The sequence below is a fragment of the Fulmarus glacialis genome, unplaced genomic scaffold, assembly GCF_000690835.1.
Source record: "Fulmarus glacialis isolate BGI_N327 unplaced genomic scaffold, ASM69083v1 scaffold35239, whole genome shotgun sequence".
Classification (NCBI taxonomy): Eukaryota; Metazoa; Chordata; class Aves; order Procellariiformes; family Procellariidae; genus Fulmarus; species Fulmarus glacialis.
Window position 1 is genome coordinate 1 of NW_009234514.1, and position 19995 is coordinate 19995.

Sequence of the window (19995 nt, forward strand, 5' to 3'; positions counted from 1 at the left end):
CCGCTGCCCCCGTCGAGTTGAGCGTGCCCCGGTGCCAGGTGTAAAACTGGCAGCGCTCTCTTAGCCCTCCCTGACGGGGCAGGGCCCCTGCCCTCCTTCCCAGGAGCCGCTTCCTCAGGGATTAGCGCCTCCTCGTTGCAGGGTCGGGGGGAGGGGGGGAGGCACAGGTTTGGCGGTTGGAAGAGGCTGTTGGGATTGCCTGGCCTCTAGAACAGGAGCGTGAATCCAGCTTTACTGAGCCCCCGGATCAAACCGCGGCCCGGGGCTGTGGAGGAATCCCAGAGGAAAGGAGTCCTCCCCTGCAGCCAGATCAGGGCCGCTGTGCAGCTTGTAAGACTGAACATCCTTCGTTGCTTCTGACCTCTCTCGGTTTCTCTCTCCTACGTTATTCTGTCTGCAGCTTCTGAAACGGATATTGAACCATCTGCAAGGCAGTCTCCAGTGGGTCTTCCACCTCTGACGGCAGTGATTTCTAACTTGGTCTTTGGTCATACCTAGGAAGGTGGATGATCAGTACGCTCTCTGGGATTGCGCTCATGTGGGAGCCTGCATACTGCATCACAGGCTTCTCAGAAAAACATCAGGTGATGCTCCTGCCTTTCTGGGAGCAATCTGCATTCTTGTGATCATTCCTGACTTGAAATTCTGCTAAGAAAAAATAGGCCCTGTTTGTTAGTATTTGTAAACGATTTTCAACAACTCCAATACAATGCAACTATTTAAAAAAAAAATGCCCAAGAGGTGGTACCTGAGAGCTTTCAGCTTTTTTGACACCTAGAATTGAAAAAGTAAAGTTTATACAATCCTATTATGTGTAGATATGAGTGTGTATTCTTACTGGAACTTTTGCTCTGTATGTCAGTCAAATTTGATAAAAAACTCAAAGATACTAGGTTTCTTGGACTATAAAAAAAAAAGATGGCTCGATCAATATCCTACTACTATTGTCATTCTTCTTTTTTCACCTATTTCTTTCTTGAGGGAAAGACTGCAGCCTGCCCTTGACCCTTATAGTGTGTCAGAGAATCCACGTGGAGAAAACGCTATGGGAGGAACTTCAGTCACAGCAGAGAATTCAATGATAAGACATGAAACATTAGGAAATCAGTCTCTTTTCCCAGGTAACAAGTGATAGGATGAGAGGAAACAGCCTCAAGTTGCGCCAGGGGAGGTTTAGGTTCGGTATTAGGAAAAATTTCTTCACCAAAAAGGTTGTCAAGCATTGGAACAGACTGCCCAGGGAAGTGGAGGAGTTACCACCTCTGAGGTATTTAAAAGACGTGGCACTTAGAGACATGGTTTAGTGGGACTTGGCAGTGTTGGCAGTGTTAACGGTTGGACTCGATGATCTTAAAGGTCTTTTCCAACCTAAATGATTCTGTGATTCTATGAAATCTGGATTTATTAGTTCAGTTCATGAAAGTACTTATCTTTTTATGGCATGCGTTCTTCTCCATTCATGACAGTCAGTATTGATTCTGGTTGCTACTTTTTGAAAACCTGAGTTTGCAATTAATTAATATTCTTCAAATGTAATGCTCCTTAGGGGTGTGGTGGAGACTTTGGTGCCTAATCCATTACGTTTGCTTTTCCATGTCCATTCTTCTCACCTTGCCAGTTACAGTTACCATTTTTTTGCTTTTTGCCCAGCCATTCCCATCTCCGTTTCCTTGGTTCTGTCTCATTCATCGTTCCCACTTTCTCCACTTCTCTCTCCCCATTCTATTTCTCTCTTCCCTGCTTTACTGGCCTTCAAATTGCTATTCTTGCCACGTTTCTCTGTTCTCGCTGATTCCTTGTGCCAGCTTTCCCATCTTTTCTTCCTGCATGTTCCTCATTCAGAGTCATTCTTCCCTGAAATTTCTTTTTTTGAGTTTTCTCTGAGGATCCTTGTTCCAGCCATTTTGACACTGCAGTTTTAGAAGACTTCCAGTCTTACTTGTCCTCCATTTAGATTGACTGCCTTCATCCTCTATGCTGCCTGGGCCTGATAAAGGAGGGGTAAACTACCTGCTCTTCCTTTTTTTTACTAGACTGCACCTGGCGTGGGCTCTAACAACTTGGAAGTAGGTGAATCATTTTAGCAAAAGCATACGCAGCTGAAAACAGGGTCTTGTGGGCAATCTCAGGCATTGGAAGTTCTAGGAACCAAGCCCAGGACAAATAAACTGGCATATTTTAGTGCTCAGGAGTTTATTTAACATTTTTAAAAGGAGTTGTCCTGTGTCTCTGCAAAAATGGGAAAAGAAAGACAAGGGGAGAAGGAGATAAGAATAAAACTGGCCTAAAATATATATAATCTGAGACTCCCCTGATGGTACTGCTGTTGTGCTGCTTAATGCTCCTGTTGTACTCTTAGGGTGGGTAAGGTGATCTTGGCATAGTATGATGATGTTAAAACTTGCAATTAATTTTACTCCATTTGATTTAAAAAGTAACACCAACTCAGATTATTTTTGTTTTGAAAAGCTAAAATGGTAGTGCACGTTGCTTCCTGCTGGTCTTTTAAAAAAATAAGGAATCAAGTGTGCTTCACATGGGCATTACACGTATATTGAAAAGGATTATGTATACGATACAAATCCACTTTATTTTGCTTTTAAAAAATCTGTTCTCTTTCTCCAAAAGCTTTCCTCACTTTACGGTGCTAAAGGATGGTGCGTCTACTTATTTTCTTCACTCACTTTCGTAATGTTTATAATGTGAGGAAAGTTTGATTGTTTTTTAATATGTTACGATATTAGTGTGAAGATTTGCATGTATAATGGCATTACTGACTTCCACTGTGGAGTAAGTGCAGTCACATTTAGAAGTAAATGTCTGTCTCCAGTGTTGTGTTTGACTGTGACAGCTGTCAGGAATGAGTGACAATTCAGTTGCCAGCCTCGCTTTCTGTCCACCCACTCACAGTATTTGGAAGATCTTTAGATTGAATTAGTACAGAAGCTTCTCAACCAAAAGCTGTGAAAGTGACCTGGGAAATCAGTAGCGTTTTTGTTCCCTCAGCACGTCAGACATTCAAAGTAGTAATCTAAATTTACCTTGTGTACTTTTTCCACTCTCATCTTTCTATGCCACTCTGTATTGCTTTTCCTTTCTTTTAATATGTTAATATCTTCAGCTTTTTTTTTTTTAAAACTGCATTTTTTCTCTGTACTGTAATACAAAGCAGGTATTTCAAGTATGTGTTAGGCACCATAAAAATGCTTTTCATAATCTCCTTGTTCAGGTTAGGTTTTTGTGTTTGCATAATACAGGTATTCAGTGTCAAGATAACAAAAATTGAGTCAGCAGTTTTGGCAGTGGGCCTTTCTGTAAGGCGTGAGCTGTACAGCAATTCTGCCTACTCTGTAGGTTTATAAACAGTGGATCAAACCCTTAGCACCGTGGATAGGTTTGGACTGAATATGGATAGTAAATAGAGGAATGATTTGCCCGGATTTCATGTGAGCTGTCAGATCACTGTTGATTTGTATTCACTGCATTCTTAACTCATTATTGCTGCACAGAGCAGTTTCATTAGTGGTTGTAAACTTAAGCCAAGTTCTGTATGTGTGGAAATTGTTTACTAGAGTATGGTTGTCCTTTTAAATTGTGCTGGGCACATCTGACAGTTTATAAAATACTCGTTGAATTAGCAGAATTCTCCGATGCTGAGACAATTGCTCTGGGAATAGCAACTGTACCACTTGAGTGTAATTTTGTTATGCAAATGTTATCAGCCAAGCTAGTGTAAAAGGATTCAGGTATTCAATAATTCAAAATTCAAACATTTATACTCAAGTGCACTTAGGACTGACAGAGAATATAAAGTTAAAATACGCAATTTGACATTTTCATGCATTTTAAAGACAGAAGAGGCCATTATGAGTATAGATCTGCCCACTTCAAAGTTTTGAAGAGGAATTTGGAATTTTGTTCTGAAAAATATTTTATAAAAGAAGTATGAAGTGGCGTGCCCAAAATCACACAGGAAGTCTGTAGCAGAGTATGCTGCTACCCAAAAGTTATCTTGGGCCATCCTTCCTGTTGGGGTTTTACATGAGTATATTTATTCCAGAGATTGCATCAGCTGTGTGAGTATAAATAGGGATTTTTATTTCTCTCTTTAACTGTTAACTCCTGTATTTTCAATGCTCATTTTTTGTTTTTAAACAGTAACAAGTAACTTCATCAAAGTGTGGGGTGTTTTTTCCTTTTGTTGTAGACTGATGTTCTACATTGTTCTGTCCAAAGAACTGTGCAGGTCACTTATTTTTCACTGATGTGATGCTGTAAAGACACATTTGAGATCCATTTCTTTTAGTTTTTCTTGTAACACCCTTAGGTGTTGAAATACTGAAAAGAAACTAAGTCTTGAGTAATTTTCGCCTAATAAGGAGCTTTTCAAGTGCAAACACAATCAAATGTTAAACCTTTATCTGGTTTGTGAACAAGGTATTTTTGGTTTGAGTCAGTTGTGGCTTTTAGAGGAGAAGGAAAGGCCAGGGATATGCCCATTTTCTCCTGATAATCTTTTTTTTTTTGTTATGTTTTTCAGCACTCCAAGCTGTAGTTCTTGTTGGTCTGTGCGTGCTGTAATGTAAGCACTATAACAGTACAAACAGAAGATTCTGTGTTTTGCAAGGTTCAAAGAATACAGATGTTGGAGAAGTGGTGATGAGGTACTCTCTCTAGGCTCAGCTGTTTAGCTTCACTCCAATTTGCAGTTCTTGTCAGCAGAATAAAGATTATGACAAAGACATCAGCCATCATGTTTCATTCCTTAATGTCCTTGGTTCTTGTGGAGGTTGGTTATTTATGGCATTCAGCTGAGAATAGTAGTAAGAACATTTTTGTTTTATATTATCTTTGAAAGCATATGAGATCATGATTTTTCTCCTGTTAAATCAGGTTCATTCCCTGTTAATTACTTCGGCATCTCACCATTGCAAGAACATAAATTAACAGTTCTCTTTTAAACTGTTGAAATTCAAGGAGGAATTTTTCAGTAAAACAGATCAAACAGTGATCTAATTCTTTCTCATCTCTGGGCCGGACCATTTCTTAGGAGAAAATGCACTGCTGATAGAAAGACTTGCTGTTTCATGTGAAACACCTTACACAACAATCTCTTTTTATCATATACCTGCCTACAGCTATTACTGGCGTGCGTACATACCTTTTATTGAGTTGCACCTGACTTACGCATGCAGAGCTGCCTCGGTGTCTTTCAGGTGGGAACAGAGTGTTCTCAGTCAGCAAGGGCAAGCAAACCAAACACGTCTCCTACAGCCTGTTAGAGGGTGGTCATGATCCTCCAAGGAGCACAGTACATTATAATTCTCGGTCTTTCCAGAAGGTGTTACTGTGACGTTGTATAAAATTATGGCTTTAACAAGGTAAACAGGGAAAGTCTTTATTCGCACGTTTGTTTATTTTACATTTGAGGTTATTTTATGTGATTCGTGGGCATGGATGCTGAAGTTGGTGAGGCCCATATTTCATCCCCAGTTTCCAAATTACTAAGTACTTTGCCCCATATTCTTTTTCAAGAAAATTTATGTTTCAGTCCTTCAAACAATGTTTTCCTTTGTAGGAATCCGGTGCAAAATTGCTGCAAAAGCAGGGATGATTATACAGAGAGTAGTGCTGAATTCACGCCCTGGTATGTATTTCTGTCCAATAAAGGAGCAATATGTTTGTTATGGTTGCCTAATGCTCCAGAATGGTGAGAAACAGATACTAATTTAAGATATTGACATTTATGTATCTTAATATTGCATGCAGCAATAAATAAATTTTATTGTGAAGTGTATTTATTTAGTCTGTATATACAGATTTGTAAACTCTTGGGTGAGGAAAAAAAGGGTTAATGCATAATATATGAGAAAACCCTAAGTGTAGGGACTCAAAGTGAAGAAAGATTAGCAAGCATTGCTTTTTAGTTCTGACATTTGTTCTCTTTGCACTTTAAGAGATGACTAAAAGTATTTTGTTACTGTCCATTTTTGTTTCCTTTTAGTAAATATTAAATCTCTTCTTCCTCCCATGCTTCAAAGTGTTTTTTAAGTTTACACTTTTGAGGATCTGTTTACTTCCTTGCTTACACATTTGCCTTGTTACGGATGTCAGCACAATTTTTTGAATAGTGAGTCTATAAATTGTGTGTGGCAGAAGACCCACATGTGTGCATTAAGTTTGGGGGGGGTGGTATTGTATGTGCTCAATGCCAAAATAGTCCTAAGAGGTAAGAGCTATTGTGTGACCTGCAAATAAGTCTTTTCTAATGCACATCAAATGTTACAGCAGTAGCCTGCTGTAGTCACCCAGTCACTCTGACTTAAAACACGCATGGGTATCTGGCTCTCTCCTTTTGGTGCCCGTGGTTCCAGTTACCAGTCTGATTGATCTGCTGCATGTGGTACCAACCTGAGCATGAAGCCTCCAGTTCTGGGGCTTTTGGCATATGTTTTGTAGGTGTTTCTGGGAAGTTTTAATTTAATGAGGTCTGTCTGTGGCTGCGAGGGGATGCTCTTGCAGCATGTGCATGCGCAGTGGCAATGGTCTGTGTTCCTCCAATCTCACTGAGTCAAAAGAGAATGAAATGTGAGAGTTTAAAAGTTACCTGGTTAAAATTTATGGTCATTTGCTACTGGCAAAATAGTGCACAATGGTTTTGTTATGTGAGAGAAGTCCCAGTGCATGTCTTTGTTTTGAAAGTTAGGGGCTTTTCAGCACACAGGGTATATAGAACCATTTTTTGAGAATGGGAACAACCCCCCCCTTTTTTTTTTTAATTTGCCCTAATTGTTCATAAAAATTACGTGTAGCAAACAGCGTGGAAACTGTCAGTCAGTGCAAGTGCCTGGTACTGGCCCAGGTAAGTATAAGCTGACAGATCAGCAGGTCTTCAGTTTGGGTGGTGGCAGTGTACCCATTTAAGTTGTAGTCTGTGATACAAAATCTGAAAGTTGTCAGTAGTTTTATACCTCAATAAAGATACAGGCTAACTTATTTTAAAAAGGACTACCTTAAAAAAGGCCTTCCTATATTGATTAAGGAAAGCTCTATATTGATTGATTTATTTGTTTGATTTTAAAATAATTCTAGGTAAGAATGGAGTGCCAGTGGCTGAAAACTTCCGACTGGAACAAAGTACAATAGCAGATACGATCCAAGCAGGACAAGTGCGTGTTAGAACCCTTTATCTCTCTGTGGACCCTTACATGGTAGGTGATGGACTGAGAGCTAAGCCAGAATTTGTTTTTAAAATATCTTCATCTCTGTACCTGTCATGATGTTTAACACCAAAGTTACCAATTATAGGACAAATGTATCTCTAGTATAACTTAGTAATTCTGTTTATTTTGATGGAGTTATATTGGGAAGGAATTTGGCATTAATGTGCCTGTGATATGTATAGGAATATGACTTTATAAGACCAGGAAGAGACTGTGAGCTCTGGTACACCGTTACAGAATTGTTTGTATCTGCTTTTTCTGAACTTTGCCTTTTTTATATACATTTTTTAACTTTTTTTTTTTTGCCATGGAAGGAGGTATTTTTCAATTTAGGGGAGTGTGGGTAGAGGAGGAAGAATATTGCATGATGAAGCAAGAGAGGGACATGATCAGGCCAAAAGTTTCTAGACAAAACACGTAAATGATTCAAGTTAAATGTTACTTAGCTATTATGAGTTTTGTTTACAAGTGAAAGTCAGATGTTCCCCTTAAGTGGGTGACGGCAGGACAAAAATGTGTCAATACTTTATCAACAATGGAAACAGAGAGAGGATTAGTGAATGAAGCCATAACCAGCACTTACATCTAATTCTGCAAAACTGTAGAAATTATGTGGTTGGGAGAGTTGTGGGTTGAAATAGAAGTGAAGGTATGAGGAGAACCTGACAGACCCAGTCTGCTAGTATGTAAAAGTTTGCTATAAAGAGAATTTTGATCATTTGTTCCCTGCATAGATGGAGATAGTAGAAAAGGAACAGTCTTAATTTCAGGAAAGTAGGTTTAGCTTGGGAATTAAGGAAAAGTTTAAGAATCCGGAAGTACTCACTCAGGCTGCAGGGGGAGATATAAAGGAAAGACTTTCAAATTTAAAGATGTTTCATTAAACAGATCTCTGTCAGGGATGGTCTAAATGTATTTGACTGTTCTTCAGTGCATAGGCACGGACTAAATGACTTGTGGGTGTTTTTTTCAATCCTACATTTCATATGATTAATCCAGTTAAGGAACGGCATTTATAGAATTCTCGTCAGATCCAAGGCAGTCGTCTTTGGTTGCATGGCTGACTTTGAGGCAGCGTCTATAGAAGATGTTGGTTTTGGTAACGCTGCTGGAGGAGATCAGAATGGTCCTTTTGTACTGAGCAAACAGAGGGGAGAGAGGGATCTAAGAAAAGATGATGAATATTTGGGGCTTATTGAGAAGATTTTTGAGTAGCCCTTTGTGTTTGAAGTTTTAAACATATCTCATCCTCCTGAACTCATAAACAAACCATGTGTTCCACCACAGCCTTTCATTAAAGCCTTGTCTTTCAGCGCTGCCGAATGAATGAGGATACGGGCTCAGATTACCTCCTGCCCTGGCAGCTGTCTGAAGTTGCTGACGGTGGGGGCATCGGGGTTGTGGAGGAGAGCAAGCACGGTAACCTTGCTAAAGGAGACTTTGTTACATCCTTCAATTGGCCCTGGCAGACAGTGGCCATTCTAGATGGAAGCTTGCTACAAAAGGTAACGCAAATGCAAAGCCCAGATTGTCACTATTTCCTTTTCCTAAACTTTTTTTTTTTAAATAGTGGCTAATGATACTATTTCTTAGTCAAAAACAAGCCAACGTTATTGAAGTAACTAGTTCTCAAAAGGCAGATCAACTCACAGGTGGCAAAATCTGTATCAATTTCTCTCTTTTCTTAATAAAGAAAAATGTGAATGCTTTTTTTGGTCAGAGACGTGCCAGTATTATTTCATTTGTTTTGATTTTTAATAAATTTCTCTGAAGCTGCTTCTGTTAATTAATTCTGTTAATTGTCCTAATTCTAGTTAGAACTCCTGATCCATGAGAATATAGTCATAAGACTTGTAAGTCTTTAGATATATTTAATTCCATTTATTTCACTAACATTAGGTATATTGTGTTCATCATCCTCACGTAACACAGAAAATTATTGTAGTTTAAGAATGTACAATTTCCAATAAGCTTCTTCCTTTAGGACCCTTTGCCACGCATCTGCAATTGCAATATTTGATAAAACAGTGCTATTTTACCCTTTATGCTAACATAAGGATAGTTCACCATTGCTGGAAACTTCTTATCTCCCAACTGCTTTTTGACACTTCCAAAGTTCTTGCAAGTGACTTTGTTTAAAAACTTTTTTTCTAAAACTGTGGAAAGTATAATCTTTGTTTCATTTTGTATACATTTGTTATTAAGGTAGACCTAGCTTGTAGCTAGCTTGTCCCTACCAGTTGTACCTTGCCTGGTAAATATCCTAAGTTAATCTTCTATCCTCAGACAATCAAACAGCAAACAGCAAAACCTCACCTTAAAAAGGAATGAACACCACCACATGTTCCTGTTTTGTAGCTTGTTCCACAACTTGTGAATGGACGCCTTTCCTACTTTCTCGGTGCAGCTGGCATCACAGGACTGACGGCCCTGTTAGGTATAAAGGAGAAAGGACACGTGAGTGTGGGTGCAAATCAGACAATGGTGGTGAGCGGAGCAGCCGGTGCCTGCGGCTCTTTGGCTGGCCAGGTAGGTAGGCTTAGGACATACAAGCATTCTCTGTTACAAAGTTTATCTTCTGAAACATGCTGGTTAGTAAACGTACAGATAAAATCATTGTAAATGTGAGCAGGTATAACTCCATGGGAAGGGCCAGTTTCACAGATATGGCTCATGCTCTCACCGAGAAAGATTTTAGGTGTGAAACTTCAGTTTCATGAAACTGGGATAGGAGAAAGTGGCCCAGGGCGATTACTTGTCACTAGCCTAAATAAAGTAGATGGTATAAACACATGTATTTCCTATATATTTATATAGTATTCTGCCATTTGAACACAGTCTTTGAGTTGACTGGTGACTTTCATTTTTTTCTATATTAGAAAATAGTCAGTAAAAAATGTAGTAAACCCTTCTTCTTGTTGTGTTCCATGACATCCTTTGTGTTTTGCAATTTACAGCCCTGTTCTCCTCAGCTTTGCAGAACATCTTGTGGTGTGTTTGTGTGTGTGTATGTGCATATCTACAAATATACACACACACACACATATATACACACATACACACAAACACAATAGATATTAAGCAAGCTTAAGACTTACTGATAAAGAGGAGCTATGAAGAAACAATGCATAAGCAAATCTGTTGAAGAATGTATTTAAATCAATTATTGTCCAATCTTTTTGGCTTTTTATTAGCTATGTTACGGTACTTGGCAGATGGTGATTTTATACTATATTTGGCTCTCCAGTACTGCCAGTCATTGGTGACTCCACAGACTAAACCTCCTGCAGTCAGTGAGTTTGGAAAGATGGCAGATTTCAGTTGTACCTGCCCCTTCGCTATGTGTGAGGAGAGAATGACAAGAGGCAGTTGTGTCACATGAGATGGGAGCATGTGCTGAACTTTGCTGCCTGGGGTTTAGTGGGATGGGGGATAACTGTAACACCCCTCAGGCCCCCTTCCTCCCAGTGGTACCTTTATGCAGATGAATGATCTAACTTCTCTTTATTGTTTGTTTGTTTGTTTTTTAACTGTGCTCCTGCAGATTGGCCATCTGGAGGGCTGCTCTAGAGTGGTGGGGATTGCTGGCACAGATGAGAAGTGCTCGATTTTGGTCCAAGAAATGGGGTTTGATGCTGCTATCAATTACAAGAAGGGGAATGTGGCAGAGCAGCTACGTGAACTCTGCCCGGGCGGTGTGGATGTTTACTTTGACAATGTTGGTGGAGACATCAGTGATACAGTGATAAGTCAGGTGATTATACCAGCTGTCGGGTTTATTCTAGTCGTTCTCCAATGTCTGTGTGCCCAGCTTTGAATTAATTCGTACCGGGGACCAGCCTGCAATACAGTAGAGCAGGCTTTCCACTTCATTGATCTAATCCAGGTGCTGATCCTGGTCCTGAGGAGAAAATAGGTATTTGAAATCAGTGTCTCTCATTTTGACTAGGCTGGTGGTATAGTAATAGAAACACAATTTCTGCTTCTTGTCTTTCACTTTGTTGGCCAGGAGACTTGGTAATATTCTAAAAACCTTGTCTGTCAGTGTGGTAATCTTGTGTTTTGTCAGCTTTGATTTTCTGGCTTCACAAAAGACCAGCTCTGCTGGACCTCCATAAAGACTCTTGACCAGCTCTCTCACTGTTAATGTGAAACTACTCTGTCTGATGGCAGGGAGGCTTTGGTGGCAACGCCATCTCTGGGAGCAATAAATCACAGCTGTATCCAACAGCTGTATCCAACTTCTTCGTCCTATTACTCCTCTCCTCCTGACAAAAAGGGCACACAGTAAGATAACGATTTCTTATATTCCTTGTATTTAATGCCTTTTGAAATTACACATAGGCTGTATAGCATTTATTTTTCCTTTATTGCCCTGCATTTATCTATTTGAATGTCGTCATAGGTTGAATGGGACTGTCTGCAATTCTCCCACTCTTTTCTAGGAAGTGTGGCAATAAATAAGGATACCCATGTGAAAATTTTGCAATATAATCTATTGCATCTCTGGAAAATTTAGTTTCTGAGACCAAGGAATGTAATTTTTCTCACTTTGTGCTGTCCCAAACAGATGAATCAGAACAGCCATATCATCCTGTGTGGACAGATTTCTCAGTATAACAAAGATGTGCCTTATCCTCCTCCGCTGCCTCCTGACATAGAAAAAATACAGAAAGAAAGGAATATCACAAGGTACATTTCTCCTTCAGAACTTGTGACCAGGTTCCAGGTAGATTGCGCACGTGATGTTGTGACTCTGATGTTCAGAAGGTGATCTGTAGATCCGCAGTAGGCACGTGTAATCGGAACAGAACTTTGCCATGCTAAAACAGGAAACTATAATCACAACATCAGTAAATCCTTTCTGTTACATTTGTCTGTATCAGCATGACAAATGGGAAAGGATATTGTTACATGCTAATATAGTTGTCTGTTGTTATGCTTTGTTTGTGGTTGCTTGATTTAGTCCTGGAGTCTCTGACAGATTCTTCAGTACGAGGAAAGGTGTTGCCATGGTTCTGTTCTCAGATGTTTTGCAGAGCGCCTTCTCTGCAAGCATAGTAGTTCAGGCAGAGAGAAGATCAAATATTTTTAAAGTAAGGATGCAGCTGATGCAGTGATTGTCTTGAAATTACATTTTTAGTATTTGAGGGTTTATTAGATAATGGGACTGTAGGTGTGACACACATATACAGGTAAAACACTGATTTTTGTTATGATTCTGGGAATTGCTGAATCTCCTGTGAGGATTCAGGTGGAGCTAAGGCAGAGATTAGGAGCAAAGTCTTGGGAGATTTTTCATTCGTCGCATTGCGGAAAGTTGGGGAGACTTTTGATTTCTGTGCAAATGGATTGACCTCTTCTAATGAAAATTCTTTTCTTGTCCCTGTTACTGTTGTCTGCACTTTTAAAAAATGGATAAAAATACTAAAATACACCATGCGTAGTAGAAGGCAGTGGAGAACTTAGTCAGTACATTGCTACAAGTAATTATTATTTTTGATGATTGTTTCAGTTTCTCTTGATTGCTATAGGCAGCTGTGACAGCAGGATATGCAAAGTTTTGGGGAGCCTGAAAGTTAATTTATACTTGCCATCTACTTGCAGGTCCATTAATTATTCTCCCTACCACAAAAAAAAGTAAAAAAAGAATAGGAATTCACTCACATTTTATGGACATTTGCTTATTCTGGCGATACTACTTGATTTTTATTACTCTTCTCTCTGACGCTTGAACAGAATTACTTGTCTAAGACCTATGTTACTGTCAAGCTCCCACTGCAGGGAGCTGTCTCAAAAAGCTGGTAAAGCTCTGAGCTGTCTCATTGTAATTAGTACTCATAATCCTTCAGTTTCAATAATGCTGTTTCCTGAAAAGATTTGTAAAGATTTCAAAATATGCTTACCAATCTTTCTTAAATCAAGGCTCATTCTTTTCTTTCACAGGGAAAGATTCTTAGTGTTGAACTATATGGACAAACAAGAAGCTAGTATATTACAACTCTGTCAGTGGATCCAAGAGGGTAAACTGAAGGTGGGAACTTTTACGTCTAATCTATCTGATACTACCTCCTCGGATCATGGTCTGACTACAAGAAGTCCGATTTCTTTGTCCTTGGCTCTGTTATCATGCCTCAGAATTAACAGATTTTCTTACGAATGTTTAAGTATACTTGAAAGCTTATTAAGTAGCACTGTTTTAGTAGATGCCTGCTGAGGATGATGTGACTGTAGTATGACAGACTTTTCTAATTACATGCTGCTGATGTTTGTATTTCTTTCAGTATAGAGTGCAAGTGCTTTTTTACTTAAGGGATCAGACCTCCAAAAATACTTTCAAATTCCTGATTAGTTAGTGTCCTGAATGCTTTTGGGGGTTTTGTCTGAAATTTTGTTTCAAGCTTTATAGTCACCATTTATTATTTTGTGATGGGTAGATGCTTTATCCATCCCTTCCCTGTGAGGTCTGTCTAAATTAGTTTTTGATTCTTCAGGTGATCAGTAAATTTTCCTGGGAAAATCCTGAGATGTGAAATTTTGGCAGGGGCAGGGATGTTCCAGTTCTGATTGAAGCATTAAATTGCCTGCAGGTTTACCAGAAAGTATTCACTCCTCTCTTGATGAAAGAATCTGGCCCAAACAGAGCACTGTCCATTGTAGCAAGAGAATCCTTTAGATTTTGGTAGTTTCTGTGGCAGTTTCATGGCATGTTTCTAAGAAATGTTAATCTTGTTTGAAGAAAGCTAAAAGGACTTCTTTGCATTGACAGGTCAGAGAGACCGTGGTAGAAGGCTTAGCAAACATTGGTGGTAAGATTTTTACACCATTTTCTAAGAATAATAATCTGATTAAATACAATGACAGTAGAGGTTAACTACATCCTTTGTTTCATTTGCCAATTCTGATTTTTGTATTTTATCTAAAACATGATTTTTCTGTTATAATAAAAATATATTTTTTTTCACAAGGTATTAAAAAGTTCTGTAGAAGATTATTTTATGCTAAAAAAAACTATTTAATATAAATTTTGAGATTTTTTTGTTTTGTTTTGTTTTACTATTGGGGGGGAATGAATTGTTAAACTGCTACCTTAGCAGCTGATGGTAGTCACCCTGATCTTACGGATTTAAGGTGCTGCCCATTTCTTAGAACTTATGTGTAAGAAAATGGTATTTTGGAAACCTTGAACTTATGCTTTAAAAACCCCAGTCTCTAACAGTGCTTGTTACTGGTTTTGCTAACAAAAAATAAATTGAAAAGTACACACAAGAAAGGGGAAAACATATTAGAGATTGCTAAACAAAGTAAAAAATAATTTCTTTTAAAGGAACAAAATAGCCTGTAGCCTGTTCAAAAATCTGTAACGAAGAAAATATAAAAATGAAGGGGGCCTTGTGACTCCAGTGAGACAAAGCTAGAGAGCCAGGTGATTCAAGATGTGCTGTAAGAATGCTTCCCTTTCAAGTGAAAGGGAAAAGTATGATTTAGTCCATTTAGTCTTTAGTCCCACAAGATTGGAAACCAGTAGAATTAAGTGATAGCCAAATCTTGTAGATTTATATTTGTTGTAGTCATTACTACTTACTGGTATACATATATATTTTGAAGGAATTTGATCAAATATAGCAGTCATATTTCATACTTCGTTTACTCAAAGATTTATTATTTTGCACCAGCTTCTGGCATTTATTGCACTACATGGAGTATTTATAAACCTTTTCCTTTCACAAAGGTTTGTGAAACCCACAGCATTTGTGGGGTGTCCAGTCATGCCTTGTCTTTCTGTTTGGTATTTGTATGGCATATCAGAAAAGTGGCAAATATAATTGTTAACTTGTATAAGGCTAAACAGTTGTTTACAAATCAGTTTTTTAAATTATTACTGCCCTTAGCAGTTTATTACAGACTAGCTTTTTTTTTCCTTCTCAATTTGGGGAGCTGTTTAATACATTTGCTTCTACCATTTTTTTTCTTTTTTGAAAGTTACGTGGCACATTTTGCTTGGCACTAACTTACTTCATTATTTCTCTTGAAGCCGCTTTCCAGTCCATGATGAATGGAGGCAATATTGGAAAACAGATCGTCTCAGTTTCTAAGTAAAAGTTATTGCTTCGGGAAAAATAATGGGATTCTATCTCTAACCATGAGCAAGTTTTTACTTATACTAATTTCCATTTTCTTAAATAAACCATTAAATTGTTCTGTATGTACCGAAACCACAGATTCTGGGATGCTAAGGCAGAACCTATGCTAATAAACTAAATAGAACTGGAAACAGGAATGCAATCATTTATACTAAAAATGAGTAATATGTTCTTTGATATGATTTTGGCAGTTGCCAACTAGCACACTTACAAATATTTCATGGGTATGGTTTGGAAGTTAGAACATCCCAGGAACCATTTTCAATACGCAGTTTGTATACAGCCACCTACTTTTGGTCGCTAGAAGAATTTACTAGTGGAGATGTGCACCATTCCCATACTAGTTTGTCTCAGTGCCCAGGAACTCTCTAGGAATTTTAAATTTACTAATGTATGTTTACCCTGACAGTCCAATCAATCTGGCTAATCATTTTAGAATGTAACTGTTCTCATTTTTACAGATAATTGCAATGAAAAGTTCCATTTCTGAAATTCAAGGTCTCTAATAATAAAGGTATTTCCATTTTGCCATCTGGAACAAATTTCCACTGATCTGTCTTGTCCATTTCTCTGTATTGTATCATTATATCCCGTATTTTCAGAGCACTTGAAACCTAATTCATTTACAATTCCATCTGCATGCAGCCTGAGACTTTTATCAGAGATAGGTTCAGGTGTAGGGTGAGCCTCCTGCTTAACTGTTCATTTATTTACTCTTCTCAATCTTTGCATTCCAGACTTAAGTGAAGTTTTCTTTTTAGAATTCCTTTTCTAAAATCTACTGTATCTTATTTTTATGATAATCTCCCCGATTTCACTAGTTTTTCTGGCTTTTACACCTCTCCAGGGTGACAGACAAAGGATCTCAAAACATGCTGCCTGATGACAGAAGGTAACTTTGCAGACAATCGACCTTCTGTTCCCTCAGCAACTTATCTTTGCTCAGAATTTTTGGTCTAACAATGCTCTTTTACCATCTCAATGGGGAAACTTGAAAAAAATGAGTCACCGTTTCCAAGTTTGACTAGCATAACCCCAAGCTAAATGAGACTGATGAGATTGTGTCTTCAAAAGCAAGGAACAGAAAAGGGAACAGATAATATCTTAAAGACCTTAGAATTCCAATGCTATGTACATTTAGAGACATTAACACATATTTATTTAGAGAATAGGATTGTTCATGACACATTCTGATTTACAGGCGATTGGTTTTGGTTTTAATTTGTTTGCCTTTAAGAGAAGCGCTTCCAAACAGCAGGGTAAGCTGAGCTGTCCAGAGAATGGATTATCTAGATCTGCGTGACTCACTACCTAGGCTCAAACTAAATGGAATCCAAGGACTAGGAAAGAAACACTATGCAAGAAATTTGGCATTATAAATCATTTTGCATGCTGTGGAAAGTAAGACAACGGGTATCAAAATTGCCTGATATGGTTGTGAGCAATATGAAAAACAGTCCTTTCGTTTCCTAGGGCTGAAGCTAGCCCTGAAAGAAGGAAGCGTACAGTGACGGATGCCATAAACTTTGAGGAAGAGAAAGACACCTGCAGTACAGCATTAGATGGTCTAAAATCTTCCAGTGTGCATTTTTCAAATACAAAGCTAGTGACTGGTTCACTTTCAGCTAGATTGTGAATCCACCATCAGCATAACTAACTCAAGCAGCATTAATAACAGTGTCACACCGGGATAGAAGCCAAAATTTTTATATGCTAAAATCAGTATGGTCATAGTTGGCAAATGAAGACAGAAAGCAACAGGTGAGTGACATTCTATTAATTCCTGCATATTGACTGTTTATAGATGGTAACTCACTTGTGAAAGTTAAGCAATGCAGGCTTGTAAGACTTGATAATTTGTATGTATATTAAATGAGAGGCAGGAGGAAATGCAGTGATCCTGAGCACTGTCTCTAGACTTGGATTCCTGTCATGTCAGCTGGATTTAATGGGGAAGGAGCTGATGGGAATACAACCTTTGCAAACAGCAGCTCTAATGAGTGTGCCGATGCATCCATTGCCCCCTTTCTTTCTTCCCTCCCACGTGCTCCCACATGCCTATGCCTGATACGAATATTCAGACTGAAACAGCATCACCATCACTCTGTACGTTTGTTACCCAATGCACGCAGTATTCTGCATTCTGCATTCAACTCCTGCCAGGCAGCATAACCTTAATGCACTTTAACACACTTAATCTTTCGGAATAAACGTCTTCATCCTTACAGTTCATTCGGAAAGCAAATATCTAAATGCAAAAGAAAACAGCCTGCTCTGCGTACAGGACCAACCATTAACACTCCGCACCCCCGCAGCAAAGCTGATCTTAACCTGAGGCTCCATTGCTTCTGCTCCTGAAAATTGTTATTGGTGCAAGAGTATTTTTACAAATGAGAGTGTTGGTATTGCTGTTGCTGCTGTGTTGAAATACTATTGGCTTTAATTAGGAACAGAAAGTCCTCCATTGAATTTGGGATTTTTTTGTATGTCTGTCTAATTGTACACAAATAGGCGCTTTTCCAGGCATGGTGTCACCATGGCGTTTTCGTATTTTCTTCCACCCTTGAAGACTAACCTCTTCCTACGCATGTTTCAACGTCCTATAACTTGTATTTCCCTATATTTGGCTTCCTCCATTCTATCAATTTTGTTTCAACAGCCTGTTTTGAGAAAAATGCCTTTTATTTCTTCTGTTTTAATTCCAGCCTACTTGGAAGCAAGGATATCATAGGGTAGTATCCAAAGCAAGCTAATTAAATACCTGTATATTTCAAAAGAGACTTCAACTATGAACTGTGGTTTGTGTTTTGTGAACGTAAGAAAGCAATCACAACAATAACCACTACTGAAAAGGTGTTAAAATGTTGTTTTTCTTTCATATGTTATAGGTGAAGGCCTCAGTCTGATGTATTTATGTTTCCAGAGTTACATTTTTTTGTCCAAAGTACAAATTTTGTACTTTTGAACAATGTTTGCTGAAGAGCTACTCCAGAGTGAGCTTATCTCTGGCACTGTGAGTTGACACACCTTCCAGGAATGACAGTCTTCTAGGAAGTTATTTTTCACAACTGAAACAAAATATGATAAAATTATAAAATTCCCAGCACTATTATTTTTACAGCAATTGCTTAGTAATCCACACAAGTCGTAAGCCTATTAAGAGGTGATCATGTGAGAGGTGATCCAGAGTGAGATCATGCTGAGATACTGATTCTTTACTGTAATAAAGGCAGCCTGATTGCAGCAGCATTCCTGTAGTTAGGTAAGTTATGGAGGGCAATATAGGCTCTATCAGCATTAGTCAAATGGCTTTAGGGAAAAAAGAAAAAAAAAAAGATGGGGACAGTCAAAGCAAACCTCATCCTGGTACCCCCAATGTTTAGGATTCTCACAGAAGCATTTCTTGTGAATCCTGGCTTATGTTACCTCTTAAGAATAAGCCAGGATTCTTTGATCAAAGGGAGGAAATGCTTTAAACCAAGTGCTCAGAGTTGTAAAAAATATTAATACATCTTTTTTTCACCTTGTCTTAATTTCTTAATTATTGTAATAGTATGACTCTTCAGCAGTCATATATTTTGCACTATAGGAGAGGTCTCTTTTAACAAAGGGTGATAAATAACTGTAACAAAAATCCAGAACGCTATGGAGGTAGTAGATAGTCACTGGCTGCAGAAGCACCAGCATTTGTCCCACGAAGCTTTACCTTACAGAGATGGTGAGAGATAGTTTATAAGATCTTAAGCAAGGGCAAGCATGAATTCAGAGTAGGAGTTGTGTGACCACAATAAGGCACTAGAAGTTCAGCTATACAATCTTTATAAATAAGCATTTCTTGTTTCAAAGGGTAGTAAAACAAACAGCCTTGGCCAGAGAGACTTTTTTTTTTTTTCCTTTGAGCCAATCTTCTGCTTGTTTGTATTTGGCAGTTTTATGCGCTCCCATTTCCATCCCTCCTCCCTTTGCACCTTGAACAGTTGCTATTGGCTGTCCTATATTTCATTTTACTCCCTTCTGCTTTCTTACCCTCCATTTTCCCCCCCTTTTCCTTAATTTTTTTGTAGTCCATCATGTTTCTTGTCCTCCTTTTTCTTGGCTTCTTCCTTGATAATCAGAAAAACATGCTCGTTTTCATAGGAGCATCTATTGGTGGTTTAGTGCTAGGCCGTGTAGTTTAGTGTCAGGATTTCATGGAAAATGTCAGCAATACCATGAAAGAGCTTGCCAGCCCAGACATAAAGATGTCTTACAGCAGTTTATAGTAGCTTTTGTTACAGAAGTGGAGAGAGCGAAGCCTTTCAAATAGCTTCATCTCTTTATTCTATATTTTAATGCATTGATCGTGGAAGAAGCAGATGCAGGATTACTTAGTCCTGTTGTTTGTAACATTGCTCTCCTCTATTGCTACACAGCCTTTCTCTTTACTGGGTTCTCTTCACAGTGGGAAATGTTTATACAATCCATAAATAGACTGCTAGGGGATAGAAGAAGATCACAGGCAGATGCCATATCCTGCAATAAGAAAGGGTAACAGCAGCTGGAATAAGCTCCAAACCAAGAAAATAGTTTGTGATACACAACTGGGAACTCTTTAGGAAAAGCACAGAAAGAAGCAGAAATGAGTCAAG

At 38.6% G+C, this 19995-nt stretch overlaps 1 protein-coding gene across 1 annotated transcript; it reads left to right on the forward strand.

The window, feature by feature from the left end:
- The first annotated feature begins 5582 nt into the window (after nucleotides 1–5582).
- Nucleotides 5583–16056, forward strand: PTGR2 (prostaglandin reductase 2). The gene is made up of 9 exons (XM_009585669.1): nucleotides 5583–5647; nucleotides 7093–7211; nucleotides 8537–8728; nucleotides 9582–9752; nucleotides 10768–10977; nucleotides 11794–11915; nucleotides 13170–13257; nucleotides 13993–14032; nucleotides 15259–16056. Exons 1-9 carry the CDS (start codon nucleotides 5611–5613, stop codon nucleotides 15321–15323), a joined length of 1044 nt encoding a protein of 347 aa, XP_009583964.1. The 5' UTR covers nucleotides 5583–5610; the 3' UTR covers nucleotides 15324–16056.
- Nucleotides 16057–19995: the final 3939 nt, after the last annotated feature.